At 48.4% G+C, this 15,557-nt stretch overlaps 1 protein-coding gene across 1 annotated transcript; it reads right to left on the bottom strand.

Annotated features, from left to right (window-relative positions):
• Window positions 1–4,150: 4,150 nt before the first annotated feature.
• LOC125552860 (metal transporter Nramp5) lies at window positions 4,151–8,673 on the bottom strand. The gene is given in 13 exon segments (XM_048716558.2): window positions 4,151–4,630; window positions 5,396–5,491; window positions 5,850–5,981; window positions 6,192–6,296; window positions 6,387–6,428; window positions 6,430–6,561; window positions 6,681–6,750; window positions 6,847–7,138; window positions 7,592–7,696; window positions 7,784–7,862; window positions 8,088–8,128; window positions 8,228–8,306; window positions 8,429–8,673. Coding segments are annotated over 13 exon segments (1,623 nt in total). The 5' UTR covers window positions 8,546–8,673; the 3' UTR covers window positions 4,151–4,297.
• Window positions 8,674–15,557: the final 6,884 nt, after the last annotated feature.

Genomic DNA, 15,557 nt, shown 5'->3' with positions numbered 1-15,557 from the left:
AAGAGAGTCTATGGAAACTGCATTATCTTGCTGAGGCAAGGGAAACGAGTTTGCTCTTGGATTTGTTTGGTGTTTCTTGATGTATGAGCGCGTGTTGGTTGATGCCTGTGCCGGTGATGATTAAATCCTGATTTGTGCTCTGAAATGGACCTTCCCATCAAATGTGGAATTTCTGTAAAGTTATCTGAGGCACCTATATACTACCATCGCAGAAAGCTGTGACTGGCCGTCAATTGTTCTTTGCTCTTTCAGTATTTGCTTACTTTTGGTCCTTGTTTCTTCGGTTCCAGTTGCATCTTGTAGCCGTGGTGATAATGGAGAGGGTTACTGTTGACAAACTTGCAGAGCCGATGATGTGACAGTGAAAAGAAAGGTTATGAGTTTTGAGACAATGGGTCTCTCCATTACGGCAATGAAAACTGCACCGCACTTTCTGAGGCCAAGGCTGCATGCAGTCTCTTCTTCGGTTTATCAAGTGTTTGGTGTTTCTCAGTTTGCTAACCTACTTCTTTTGTCAAAAGATTCAACTGATTGTTTGATATGTAATGCATAAATGTGTGGGACTGAAATTTACAGAGGCACGGGTCACAACTCACAAGGTGCGTGGCGTGGAGCGTTCCGGATGTCTGCGACGAGATCACTCAAGAACTTTGTTCCTGGCAGCAGGCAAGAGTCGTAGCACAAGCGATAACTGAGAATTGGCCCTTAACTGTAAAAAAGAAGTATTGTGGCCGAACCTATATGCCATGCTGTTGTAAATGTCCCCCCCCCCCCCCCCCCCCCCCCTCTCTTGTAACTCTTCTGCTGCACTTTTGTCTTGATGAGTGCAAGCCATGGCCCTACTGTTTCCATAGCAAGAAAAACTTACCGTCCAATTACAAAATTACACTTTGGTGTGTACTTTGTATTTTGTATCCTTGAATGTTAAAAGCTGGATCTTACTCTGTTTGGGAACTTCTGGGACAAAAGTTTACATAAATGTGGGCAATGCAGCTGAATCCATTAAATTCAGAAAGCAAAATTTACTGTATTAAATTCAGAGATTATTTGCAGATGAATAAGCAAGTACAAATTTTTGGCAATTTGAGAAAAAAATGTATTGAAGATTTTTTTTCGTGAATACCCAAACGCGTCATTGACATGTTAGGGAGGGAGGAAGCATCACGAATCGTGTACACACATTGGCACGTCTGTAGAGCATGAGAAGAAGGAACTGGGGTGCTCCTGAATTTGAAGCCGAGGGTCGCAGCCGTCGAATACACATCCATTGTGATGCTTCCAAATCCACCAGGTTGTGAGGAGCACGAGGGATGATAGACCTCGACGAAGAGCAGTAGGTGCCGTCTTGATGGAGGTCGTCCACCAATCCGCAAACGGTACCGTGGATTTGCACCCGGAGAGGATCTCATGCCAGATGGAGCGCAAGAAGAGGCATCCAACAAGAAGGTGTTGCAGGCCCTCGGGCACCTGATCGTAAAGGATGTTGATGTCGTAGCGGGGGAAATTGCGCTGCGCCAGTCGATCGACAATCCAAGATCGATCTTGTATAGGGCAAGGCAGGCGAATACCTTGTCAGTAGACGAGGCCAAGTGCGTCAGGTGAGCTTCCAAGAGGGGTTGCCATTGGAGCTGTGGAATAAGGCCACATTGCAAGATTTCGCGGAGTAACGTCCGAAGTCTGTCCAACACCAGCGCTGCTCATCCGGTCCCTCCGAGAGGGCTCTAAAGATTATTCCCTCCATTTCATATTGTAGTGCACTGCGCTTCTTAAGATTCATGTTTGACCATAAATTTAATTACCGGGACAGACTGCGGCGGGAGCAACAATTATACAATTGAATTTGTATTTTGGATATGAATTTAGTGATATATTTTTTGCTCCCGCCGCAGTCGGTCTCGTTGGTTAAATTTACGATCAAACTTGGATCTTGAAAAGTGCAGACGCACTACATTATGAAATGAAGGGAGTAACATATTGGACCAAGGCAGCGGCTCCGAGCCCGCCGAGAATGTCCCGCACCAGGCCCTCAAGGGGAGCCCCTCCTGCACCACACGGTATGGGCACCGGCGCGCCGCCACTTGGGAATTAGACCGAGCACAAGGGGGTGATGTCGGCAACGGACTACTCACCTATCCGGTGATCCATCCAGAAGCTATTGGGAACCAACCCATCAAGCACCATCGAGAAATCCTGGGAGCAAGAAATGATGATCCCTCCTCTTGTTCCATCAGCCTGTTTGAAAATAAAATTATCAGCGAAACAAAACCCAAGGGTTTCAACAATAAAACACTGGTTAAAACGAACCAATTTGGTCTCCTTTAAATAGATGATGTCGCAGTGCAAACCGTTGGTAAAACTAGTAATAGCTCTTCTTCTAGCCGGCTTGTTCAGGACACTATCATTCCAACTTACGATTGCAACATCCATAAAGGTACAATGCACCAACAGGCAACAGCAGAAGGATAACGGAGCAGATGGGAACAGGGGACAACACAACACTTGCACAATAAGCCCAGGATGACAACATAGGAAGACGTAACATGGAAAAACATTGATGCTCGGGTTGATGGAGGTCCATGTGCCTCAGGCCATGGTTGTCGGACTGACGGCGTCGACTTAATTTCCTCTTTGAGGCTAGTGGCCTTGACCAGGTTGGTGATCGCCTTGATAAAGAAGGGTGATTGGTTTCTTCATGTAGATTGTCCTGTAGCGCTCGACAGCAGCAGTGAGCGGTGTGCCGTGGGCGGCGGAGATGCCGCCAGGCATGTTCTTCATGAGCACTAGCCGAGCCTTCTCCGAGGCATGGGTGGCTTGTTGGCTTGCCCGCCAACCTCCCGCTACATATTAGTTACACTGTAGTACCGCTTCACGCGATACTTCCGCTCTGGCGTCGCTCCGATACATCCCTCTGTATCCAGTGACATTTACCGATAGTACCGCTCCAGTGGAACTACCGTGCTTGTACTCTGAAGTACATACTGGCTGGCACTGAAACTACCGCTCCCCTAGCAGTAGTACCACTTGAACACGGCAGAGTGCATAATAGTTGGATTCAAGCCCCCACTATATAAAGGAGGTCTTCTTCCCTAAGAAGACCTACCTCTTTTCTCCCATTGCTTCATTGTTGTCCTAAAGCTCAAACTCGCCCAATCTTCCTCCCTAGCCATCAAAACTTGTTGATGCTCTAGAATTTGAAGGAGATGGCATCGATCTACACTTCCATCAAGAGAAATTTGATTCCCCCACTAATCCCTTGCGGATCTTGTTACTCTTGAGCGTTTGGGCATCCTAGATGGAAGCGGTGCTTCGGAGCCACATTCCATTATGGTGAAGTGTTGTGGTGGTGTTGGGAGCCTTCGATTACGTTGTGGAGAAAGCTCCAACCTTGTTTGTAAAGATTCGGTCGCCGCCTTCAAGGGCACCACTATTGGAATCACGGCATCTTGCATTGTGCGAGGGCGTGAGGAGAATACGGTGGCCCTAGCGGCTTCTTGGGGAGCATGTACCTCCACGCCGCTCCAACGGAGACGTACCTCTCCCTAAAAGGAGGGAACTTTGTTAACACATCCTCATCTCCATTGACTCCACTTGTGGTTACTCCTAACCTTTATTTTGTGCAAGCTTATATTGTGTTCGTATCTTGTGCTTGCTTGTGTTGTTGTTGTTGAGCTCATCATATAGGTTGTCCACCTAGTTGCATATCTTGACAACCTATTTTATTGTTAAGACTAAACTGTTAAAAGTAGCTAAACATTGTTAGTCACCTATTCCCCCTCTAGTCGACCATATTGATCCTTTCAACGATGCAGTGAGTGGCACCGAGCTGTGGCGTCCAAGTGGAGGTGAGGAAGAACTTAACCAGGGGGGCGGAAGGTACGAGGGGTGTCCGGGTTCATGCAGATCGGGGGGTTAGTGGGATGGTTGATGGGGTTAGTGGGATTAACGGTGAGGGGAGGGCCGGGCGGCAAGGCGGCAATAGTCATGGGGCACGGAGGGCGAGGGCAAGCGGTTAGGGCTGGGTAGGCTTGGGGGGGGGGGGGGGGGGGGGGGGGTACCCGTCGTGGCTAGACCAAGAAGAAAAGGAGGAAGAAGAATGATGCGCGCATGATTGTCGTTGAATGTTGATCGTACGCTCAAGAGAGAAAGTGACTAACGCTGAAAACAACATGCTTACAGGTACCTGATGGTATAGGCGATCCCAAAACATATACGAGCAACTACTACTTCATCGTACATATACATGTTCACAAGACGAGGCGAGATGTCCATGCATGTAGCTATCATAAAGTCTCTATAGCTAGCCTGTGCTGTGGGCCGGGAGCGGTATGTCTGCCAAGTCCTCCCGGTAGGGCACGGGCTCGTCGTCGTCCTCCCCGCTGCCGCCCGCCGCCTTCTCCGCGTCGGCCTTGCACGAGTCGGCGACGAAGGTGACGACGGTGTCCTTCCTGAAGGTGAGGTAGACGACGGCGACGAGGTAGACGAGCATGAGAGGGCAGACGACGACTCCGACGAGCACCTTGGCGTACGTGGGCAGCGAGCTGTTGATGAGCCACCCCATGAAGCTGGTGCTGAGGAAGTAGACGTTGATGCCGATGAGCATCAGCCCAAGCGTCCACGAGAACACGATGATCTGCACGCAAGTACGAGCATTTAATTTGCGATAAACAGAGCAGCAGAGTGGCGGGGCTAGACAGAATCAGCTGGAGGGACGAAAGGTAAAATATGAATCTCATCTTAGCCTTCATAATTTATTTTTCTTCACAAGTTGCTTCAATGTTGGGGGGAGGGGGGGGGGGGGGGGGGGGGCACAGCCCCCCTACGGGACAAAAACTACATAACTAGCGTAGGTACAAGCCGGCGCCAACCACAGATATGAGGTAGTGCACATTCTTAGGGCATGTACAATGCATAGCCTTAAGATAATGCTTCACATGCCATGTATGATCGGATATGACGTAAAGTAGGTTTGGATAGAAAAGCGGGATCCTTTTCAAGAGGCAGGTACTTCAAAAGAAAAAATGTGGTCTGATGACAAAAACTGAAAAGGTTGAAGTAAAAAATAGAGATACATGTGTACTAGCATTATAATCATGCATGTGATTTAACCGGTCGTCCAGATGCTTGATAGTACATATATTTGTTTGGTTCAGCTTGGACGTACGTGCGCTGCTGCGTGTACAAGTGGTCAAGTGCATGGATCGATCATTGCATTTTCATCAAGAACATGGCATGTAGGGTGACCATCGATCGATCAGTACCAGGCTAGCTAGGGTGGTACTGGCCGGTACGGTTGTGTGGCGATGCACAATTATTGAGGTGCATGATCATGCATGCAGGCAGGAGTACGTGTCCAAAAACAAGCAACATGGAGGGAGGGAAAATAGCGATTGCTTACGTAGATGGAGTTCTTGTGCGGGCCCATCTTGCTGCTGCTGCTGCTGAACTTGAGAAGCGGGATGAGTGCAAACGGCAGCTCAAACGACAGTATCATCTGCACAAAGAAGATCCAATCACATGAATGAATGAGACCAATTATACATAAGACAGAACCCAATCATTCCGTCGCGGTAGTTACAAGAAGGGCATAGAAGTTTTCAGATGCTTGATTTGCTAGTGCATATTTGTCAGTCAAGCACTCGCTGGCTGGCTGTTAGTAAAGTCGTAGTTAAGTCGTGCGAAATATAGTAGTGGACGGGGCACTATGTATGTGTGTGTGTGTGTTTTCTGACCGAGCAGCGACGGGGACCGGCGTTTTCGCCGGTGCTACTCCAGCCGCCGTCGTTTTCGTTCTCCCTGATATTGACAGTGAGGGAGGCTCGTGTAAAGAGAGGAAGGCGAGGTCGCCGTACCGACGCGATGATGATGAGACGGCCGGCGCCATTCGACCCGCCGATGATGGAGACCACCAGGCTGGGCGCAATGGCAATGCAGCGTGTCATCAGGTTCCTCAGCCACGTCTTCATCTTGATGTCCAAGAACCCCTAATTTTCACAAGGAGAAAAAAGGAAGGGCCATTTGTGCTTAAATATTTGAGAGTGCGATCGAATTAGCAGACTAAGAAAACCACAGATACATGCATGCGCGCGTGGACTAAAAGGAGACAAATTAGTGGTGGAGTATCAGAGAAAGATGACAAGTAACTCTACTTACTTCTAGAATAGACATGTCATACATATATAGCTGGAAAGTACCTGCATGATGTACTGGCCGGCATATGTGCCGGTAATGGTCGAGCTTTGCCCTGAGGCTAACAGCGCCACCCCGTACACGATCGAGCTGGATCTGCCCAGCACGTTCTGATGCGTCCAACAACACAAAACATTTCAATCAAATTGTTGTATTATCTTGTGTTAATATTTGCACTAGCTAGTCGTGCTGTTACGTACCTTGAGCAGAAATGAGGAGTTGTCCAGACTGAGGTCACTGCAATTTGTCGATGTCTTCCGCCGAGAGGTTCTCCCCGAAGCAGACGGTCCCGGAGACAGAAATGACGGCTATGTTGATGAGCAGCGCCACGAACAGCGCGAAGCCGCTCTCGTACAGGAAGAACCTGCAAGCATCCTGATCGACACACACATATGCTTACTAGGCAAAGCTATTACATGTTGGGGGGGGGGGGGGGGGGGGGGGGGGGGGGGGCACCGCCCCCCAGCTATAGAATAATTTGTGAAGGAACCAACCTTGATTCCTCTTACTGATGACGGCGTCTTCCTGGACAGCACCAACGCCGAATGCAAGAACAAGTTGTGACTGTACTCAAACAAAATGAGAAACCATGTTTAATTAGTTAGCCACTCTAATTAATAACATTTTCACAGTTGATAGTTTTTAGCAATCCACACTTACGGCATAACTAGAGCTCCAAGGAGGGCAATGGCATCTCCGGTGGCGCCATTCCCCTTGAGCTTGGGAATGAACAGACCCTTGAGGACCTCCTTCGCCGGAGGCTTCACTATGCTCAGCTCTCCGAAGAAGCATGCGGCCATGACGAAAACCAGCATGGAGATCAGAAACTCGAGCTTGCGCACTCCATATCTTTGTAGGCCAAGGAGGAGGAGCGTGCTGGAGCCGGTGATGAGAACCCCGATCCACACAGGTATGCGGAACAAGAGGTAGAAAGCGAATGCTGTCCCAATCACTATGTAAACAAACAAGTTAACCGATCGATTTCGTAAGAAACTTAGAAGACATGCATGTCATTATAGATTACTACTAGATTGTTGCTATTTTCAACTGCTGCCGTCGCTCCACCGCAGAAAAACAACCACAAAAGACCTGTTTTCGCCATTGCTACGTAGTGTTTTCAACAAAAGACAATTGGGCACGTCAATAACAAAGTAATACAATTATGTAGACCAGTTCAGCATGTTGACTCCACCATGTGCATACTTGCTATTAGTGTTTTTTATCAAGGGATGTGGTTAATATTTAAGATTCATATAGTTAGCAACGGTTGACTAAGGACAACAAGATAGGGAGAAAAGAATGCCGTCCACAGGGGGGCAATGCCCCCCCCCCCCCCCCCCCCCCCCCACACACACACACACAAAGCACAAAAGTAAATAAACATAGACAGCATAATGATCCGAACCTTCCGGGATATCGGCGGCGATCACCGCCACCTCCGCAAGAAGCCACAGGCAGATCATCACCGGCTTTGGATACTCGGTCTTGCATATCTCCGCGAGATGCTTTCCTGCACGCACGCGATTATCGAGTTAGCTAGCACAACTTGCATTTTGTTTTGTATGTTGAGATTGGCGTTTGTGGACTTTTAATATACCTGTAACCACGCCAAGGTTAGCTGCTAGTGATTGTATGATGAGCGCGAAGATAAGGCCAATCAGAATCACCCAGAGGAGCTGCAAGCACACAATCGACAGGACAAAGCAAAAGACAGAGGTGCCAATTAGTCTCTCAACTCCTTTTGGTTTTGGGATGAGCTGGAAACGGTGAAAAGTTTGAGATTTACTAGAAAGAGAATGCATACTCGATCCACAAAGATCGTTAAAAAAGTGCAATGTCATGGAAAAGTAGAATCGCCTGGGAAAAGGTAGAATCAGCTGAAAAATGTGCACTACCACTACCTCATATCTGTGGTTGGCGCCGGCTTGCAGGTCCGTCTCCACTGCATCAACAGTTCCATCACCATGAGAACCGTGACCCGAGGTATGAACAATGATAAAAGCCAGAGCTGGTTGCAAAAGAGGAAATTAAGGGCGCTTACAGTTGCCAGGATCTAGATAGGCCAGGGACACCATGAACCCGGGCCCAACATGGGAGAGGAATCGCTTCCATGCCGGCTCCTGTACAGCACAGATATTGTAACTAAATTTAACCGATCTCTCTAGCTAGAGCCAGACTCACCATGAACATGAGCAAACGAGCTTCTACATATGCACAAGAGGAGCAAGACATAGCACTGTACCTTGACGAGCGTCTCATCACCGTCTTCAAACTTCTTGCCATCCTGCACATCTTGCACGGCGTTGGCTCGCCAGCTCCTCCCCCTCTCGCTGCTCGGCGCCTCCCGCTCGATCTCCATTGCCGCCGCCGAACTAGCTAGGCCGGCAAGGTTTCTGGAGAAGATGGGGGCAGTGAGGTGGTGACCTCAGTAGCCACCCTCCGGTGGAGCTTAAATAGACCCAACAACGATGCGTGTCCCTTTGCGTGAACGTACAATTGATAGCGCCATCCCGCATCGGCAGCCCGACGGATCAAACGAGGGGTGCCGGAGTCTTACCACGTCTTCCTATTTTCTGCTAGAGCTTGTGTGTGGGGGGTCGCGGTCGCTCAAGCCCCGGATGGCGCCTGCATCTAGTGTTTGTCTGCTGGGAGCTGCTTGGATGATAAGCCAAGATTGGTGATGCCTTATTGTTTTTTGGAGGGATATGTTATTCTTCTATTGGACTGTCTGGAGCAAATAATTGGCTGGAATATACCCCGGAGATGGGCGGTTCTTTGTTTACTGAGAGGTAAAAATATAGTAAGTGGTACGTAGTATTTTACTGTCGCTCCTGAAATGTAGCGTGTCGTGTAGGAGCGGGTGCGGACTATACGGGCAACCGTTTGTTAATTAGGACGTCTCGTCGCAAAATACATGGATAATTTGAACGGCACGACTGGTTCTAACTTCTGAGGGGTGAGGGCCAGTTTGAGAAGGAAAAAAAAATCAATGTTGCAAGTGCAGGCTCTTGTCCTATGGGGGGGCGCAATGCCGCCTCTAGGAATTTGGGGCCCTGATTTCTTTAAAAAAATCGTATGCGTAAAGAATTCGTATAACAAAAAAATTATACCCTCACTTAATCATATAATTTAAATGTGTATTAAATTGTATAATATTTGGAGATTTATTGAATTTTAATGCTCAATGAGTAAAGTGATGCTAAAGGAATAAATTGATCTCATGTTCTAACAAAAGCATCACTTGTGAGACACCAAAAAGAAGTTGCCTTCCGGGTGGCACAAGGAAAACGCAGATCCACGCCGACGTCATCGACTCACCACCCACCCCGTCTCTCCCCTCGTTGTCGCCAAAGGATGCCGGTAGGCTAAGCCCGCGCAGCGGGCGGCGGGGTTCTTCGCGGCGGCTCCCCCTCTGTTTTTGGCCGAGAAGTTGTCGAACGGCAGAATTTTTTTCCGGCGGCCTGGCGTGCTAGCTTTGCAATTGCAACAGCTACGCGACACCCAATGGGCCCTTATCTGCCTTTAGATCTATGAAATGGGCCGGGATCGAGGGCCGATGGGCCTAGCTGGGCTCCTTGCTACGAGGTGGGCATCGTCAATGGAGGTTCGGTAGGCCAGCCGGCGATGAACTCAAGAGGTGAGATGGACGGAGAAAGTAAAGCTCGGATGTTGTCCAGACTGATGATAAATGCGTCTACGAGCATCGTCACCTTGTTGAAGGTGTTTTTTCAGGTTCTCGCCTCCTTGTCCTTGTTACTCTAGGGGAAACAATAGATTCAGGATCACTAGATCAGACGATGGAGGCACTGGTGTCATGTTTCCCTCTTGGGGAAGTGTTTTGGAGTTGGTGTCAGCTGAAATGCCCCGTGATTGGTGATGGTGGTCGTCGGTGGCTTGCCTGGAAACAACTATGTGGATGAGAGACAATGGGGTCACGACTACGGATGCGGTAGTCGACTCTTTGGCATGTCCTCGGGGTCGTCATGGACTTCTTGGTATGATGGAGTCGGAGTTGCGCGACAGCGCGATCAATGCCTCAAGAATGGTAGCCTAGCTCGGTGATTCTTCTCGGCGTGGGCCTTGCATAGTTCTTCGTTGTTGATTGTTCTCTAATCAGGTGTCGTTTTGTTCCTGGTGTGTGGTTGATTGATTGGCTTGGATCTTCTTGTGGCTTCTCTACACCTTTGCGGTTGGCTTTATCGATGGTCGCTTGTGGTGAAGTCGAAGTCGTTTGCTCGGGGTGAACTGATGACGATGACGCAAATGGACAAAAAGTTATACCCTCACTTAATCATAAAATTTAAATATGTATTAAATTGTATAATGTTTGGAAATTTATTGAATATTAATGTTAAAAGAGTAAAAGTGATGCTAAAGGAATAAATTGACCTCATGTTCTAACAAAAGCATCACTTGTGAGGCACCGAAAAGAAGTCGCCTCCCGGGTGGCACAAGGAAAACCCAGATCCACGCCGACGTCATCGGCTCACCACCCACCCCGTCTCTCCCCTCGTTGTCGCCAAAGGATGCCGGTAGGCTAAGCCCGCACGACGGACAGCAGGGTTCCTCAGGGCAGCTTCGCCTCTGTTTCAGGTCGAGAAGTTGTCGAACGACAGAAATTTTTTCTGGCGACCCGTCGTGCTAGCTTTGCAACTGCAACAGCTACGCGACACCCAATGGAGAGGTGTGGCACGGTGATTGTGGTGGCTTCCCTTGTCGGCATGATTCATACCAACAATGATGGATCCGCTTGATGTGGCTTGTCTATGGCCTCCCGGTGGTGGTTTCGGTTGTCTACCGGCTCTCCCAGGCAAAGCATGGGGTAAGGTTGCGATCTGGTCTATCCCCCTCTCTGCCTTTAGATCTGTGAAATGGGATTGAGGGCCGATGGGCCTAGCTGGGCTCCTTGCTACGAGGTGGGCATCGTCAATGGGGGTTTGTAGGCCAGCCAAAGACGGACTCAAGAGGTGAGATGGACGGCGAAAGCAAAGCTCGGATGTTGTCCGGATTGATGACAGATGCGTCTACAAGCGTCGTCACCTTGTTGAAGGTGTTGTTTCAGGTTCTCGCCTCATTGTCCTTATTACTCCATGGGAAACAATAGATTCGGGATCACCAGATCAGATGATGGAGGCACTAGTGTCATGTTTCCCTCTTGGGGAAGTGTTTTGGAGTTGGTGTCGGCCGGAATGCCCCGTGGTTGGTGATGGTGGTCGTCGATGGCTTGTCTGGAAACAACTATGTGGATGAGAGACAATAGGGTCGCCATTACGGTTGTGGTAGTCGACTCTTTGGCATGTCCTCGAGGTTGTCATGGACTTCTTGGTATGATGGAGTCAGAGTTGCGCGACAGCGAGATCAGTGCCACGACAATGGTAGCCTAGCTCGGTGATTCTTCTCGGCGTGGGCCTTGCATAGTTCTTCATTGTTGATTGTTCTCTAATTCAGTGTCGCCCTGTTCCTGGTGTGTGGTTGATTGATTGGCTTGGATCTTCTTATGGCTTCTCTATACCTTTGTGGTTGGCTTTGTCGGTGGTCGCTTGCGATGAAGTCGAAGTCGATTTCTTAGGGAGAAGTGATGACGATGACGCAAACGGTGAAAAAATTATACCCTCACTTAATCATATAATTTAAATATGTATTGAATTGTATAATGTTTGGAAATTTATTGAATATTAATGTTAAAAGAGTAAGAGTGGTGCTAAAGAATAAATTGACCTTGTGTTCTAACAAAAGCATCACTTGTGAAGCATCGGAAAGAAGTCACCTTCCAGGTGGCACAAGGAAAACCTAGTTCCATGCTGACGTCATCAGCTCACCACCCACCCCGTCTCTCCCCCCGTTGTTGCCAAAGGATGCTGGTAGGCTAAGCCCGCACGACGGGCGGCGGGGTTCGCCGCGGCGGCTTCGCCTCTGTTTCAGGCCAGGAAGCTGTCGAATGGCAGAAACTTTTTTCGGCGATCTGGCGTGCTAGTTTGCAGCTGCAATGGCTATGTGGCGCCCAATGGAGGAGTGTGCCCGGTGCCTGCGGCGACTTCCCTTGTCGGCGTGATTCAGACCAACATTGACGGATTTGCTCGATGTGGCTCATCTGCGGCCTCTTGATGGTCCGCCAGTTCTCCATGGCGAGGCCTGTGGTAAGGTCGCGATCTCGTCTGCCCCCCTCCCCTCTCTGCCTCCAAATCTGTGACATGGGCTCCAGGGCCAATGGGCCTGGCTGGGGTCCTTGCTACGACGTGGGTGCCATCGATGGAAATTTGGTGGGCCAGCCGACGACAGACTTAAGAGGCGAGATGGACGGCGAAAGCGAAGCTCGAATGTTTTCCAGACCAATGATAGTTGCGTCTACGAGCGTCGTCACCTTGTTGAAGGTGTTGTTTCAGGTTCTCACCTCCTTGTCCTTGTTACTCCGAGGGAAACCCTAGATTCGGGATCACCAGATCAGACGATGGTGGCATTTGTGTCATATTTCCCTCTTGGGAGAAGTGTTTTGGAGTTGGTGTCAACTGGCAAGCTCCACGGTTGGAGATGGTGATCGTCTGTGGTTTGTGTGGCAAGATAGAGTCTACTGTAGTCAAAAGGTGGGCTAAAGTTACATAGATTGTCTCCTTTCTTCGGGAACGGCATGGCATCTTCGACCTCCGAAGAGGGTATTAATTAGTGGACGGGTCTCCCTCCATGGAGCGCATTGGCACGAGAAGTGATAGCTATGTATGGCTTTTTCAAGATTCAGGAAGTAAAATTGGGATGTGGTTGATAGACGACGGGGTCGTGACTACGAATGCGGTAGTTGACTCTTCGGCATGTCCCCGGGGTCGTCATGATCTTCTTGGTGTGATGGATTCGGAGTTGCGCGGCAATGAGGTCCATGCGACAACGATGACAAGCGTCTGATAGACCAGCTTGGTGATTCTTCGTGGTGTGGGCCTTGCATAGTTCTTCGTCGTGGATTGTTCTCTAATTCGGTGCCGCCCTGTTCCTGGCGTGTGGTAGATTGGTTGGCTTGGATCGTCTTGCGGCTTCTCTACACCTTTCGATTGGCTTTGTCGATGGTCGCTTGCGGTGAAGTCAAAGCCATTTGCTCGGGGAGAAGTGTTGACGATGACGCCAACGATCAACTCCGACTATGCACTAAGCGGTGTGTATGATTTAGAGAAAAGTTTACTTTTCGTCCCTCAATTCTTGGCGGAGTCTAGATTTGGTCCCTCAACTCCAAAACCGAACAATTTGCCCTCTTAACTTCTGAAATGTGATAAGATTCATCCCTGGTCACATTTTGACCGGTTTTGATGTTGTCTCACCCCGGTTTTGACTGTGCCAACTCAAATTCAATATTGTTTCCAAGTTCGCGTAATGTTTTTAAAGTCGGGTACTTTTTAAAAATTTGTGTACTTTTTTCAAATCCGCGTACTTCTTCCAAGTTCACATACTTATTCAATCTGCATACTTTTTTTAAAAGTTCATGTAGTTTTTTCAAATTCATGTACTTTTTAAAATTGATGTACTTTCTCATATTCGCGTACTTTTTTTGAAAGAGTTCATGAATTTCAAAAATTTATGCGAACTTGAAAAAGTACGTAGATTTGGAATTTTTTACGCAAAAATAAGTAGATTTGAAAAAACATGCAAATGTTAAAAATCATGGATTTGAAAAAAGTACGCAAATTTCAATATTGTTCACTGATTTAAAAAAAGTATGTTTATTTTTGAAAAAAAGTATGTGACCTTGGAAAAACTACGCTGATTTGAAAAGTGTATGCGAATTTCAAAAGGCTCATGGACATCAAATTTGTACATGAATTTGAGTATGCACAGGTCAAAACTGGGGTGAGCCAGCACCAAAACTGGTCAAAACCGAGACCAGGGACGAACCTTGTCCGGTTTCGATAGTTGGGGGTGCAAGTTGTCTGGTTTTGGAGTTGAGAGACCAAATCTAGACTTCACCAAGAGTTAAGGGACATCTTTTGTGTGCCACGGCATATTATAACGGATTTTCCTCTGGGTTTCCGCTAATTAACCGGACAACTCTCTTCTTAATTTATGAATATAACAAATCTTTTGCCTTGTTTTTTAAAATCTAATGAGGAAAAATATAATTATTTAATAGTGTTTCGCAAGATGTATTGGTGCACATATGAATATGTACATTATGCTCTCCGTAGAAAATTAATATAATTAGTCATTAGTCATTAGTATAAAAGTTTTGGTAAAGCACATGCCAAAGCATTGCACATCTAGTCCTATGTCATCGATTTTACGCGGAAATTCGTGCATACATTTTCTTTTGTTTTTTTTATTCTTTTCTAGTTTAATTGAGTCACTTAGATCTGTAGTAACTTACACATTTAGACGTGTCTTAGACAAACCCTTAATATAATTAGTCAATAAAAATGGCCTAATTAAATGGGGCTTTTTTTTGAACGTTGACAGAAGAACTGCCAAATTCATTGATAGAAAGAGATATTACAAAGACACCCCTAAAGGAGGAAAGTACCGCAAAAGGCAACACAAAAAGAAACGAAAGAAAAAGACACTGTCGGCACCACCACAAATCCGAGCTCCGCCAACAATTTAGTACACCATCGGAAACCATCAACGGATCTCCAAGGTGATGCCTCCAAGGAGGAAAACGATGTTGAGGACACCGTCATCACCCGATCTGCCACATCTTAGATTTTCATCCAGAGATCTCACGCCTTGAGGTACGAAGAGCAAAACAGGCTCCACAACAGCACCTTCAGGGAGGAAGACGACGTCCGCGGACGCCATTACCGTCGGCAACCGAAAAAATCGATGCAGGATTTTCATCCGAAGCCAGGCCTTCCATCCTCAATCTTGGGTTCCGAGGCCACCCAACGCCTCAGGTTAGAACGAAACCGGGCACACACTACCAAACACAGATTGGTCGCCGCCGCTCGCAGGAACAAGGCGCGCACACACCAACTTGACCGGGCTGCACCGCCGCACGCAGGACCTGGGCGAACCCAGCCAGATCTGGCCATCCTCCAACCTTCGTGCGCAGAACTGGGCGAGACCCCGCACCGCAGCGCAATGGAAAGGCCGAGGGAAAACAAGAACTTGCCGGCCCGCACCGCCGCGCGCTGGAACTTGGCAGAATCGAGCCAAAGCTGAGTGGCTCGCACAGCCGCACGCAAGAACAGGACTAACTGTACTGGAATGATCTGCCCGAGTCTCCTCTAGCTCCATCCACGTAGGACGGCGCCACAACTCCAAGGAGCCGAGCGTGTACCATGCTTGGAGGAAGAGCCCACCCATCTTCCGCCGACCCCCCGCTACCGCCACCACCGGCCAGCCGACGCCGCGACCAGCCACCAAGAGGCAGCCATACTGGCCCAGATCGAGCCTCCTCC

This window comes from Triticum urartu, chromosome 4A (genome assembly GCF_056163025.1).
Source record: "Triticum urartu cultivar PI428250 chromosome 4A, HENAU_Tu73, whole genome shotgun sequence".
In the NCBI taxonomy this organism is placed as follows: domain Eukaryota; kingdom Viridiplantae; phylum Streptophyta; class Magnoliopsida; order Poales; family Poaceae; genus Triticum; species Triticum urartu.
Note: the sequence above shows the minus strand (reverse complement) of the source record. Positions and strands in the feature narration are given on the sequence as shown.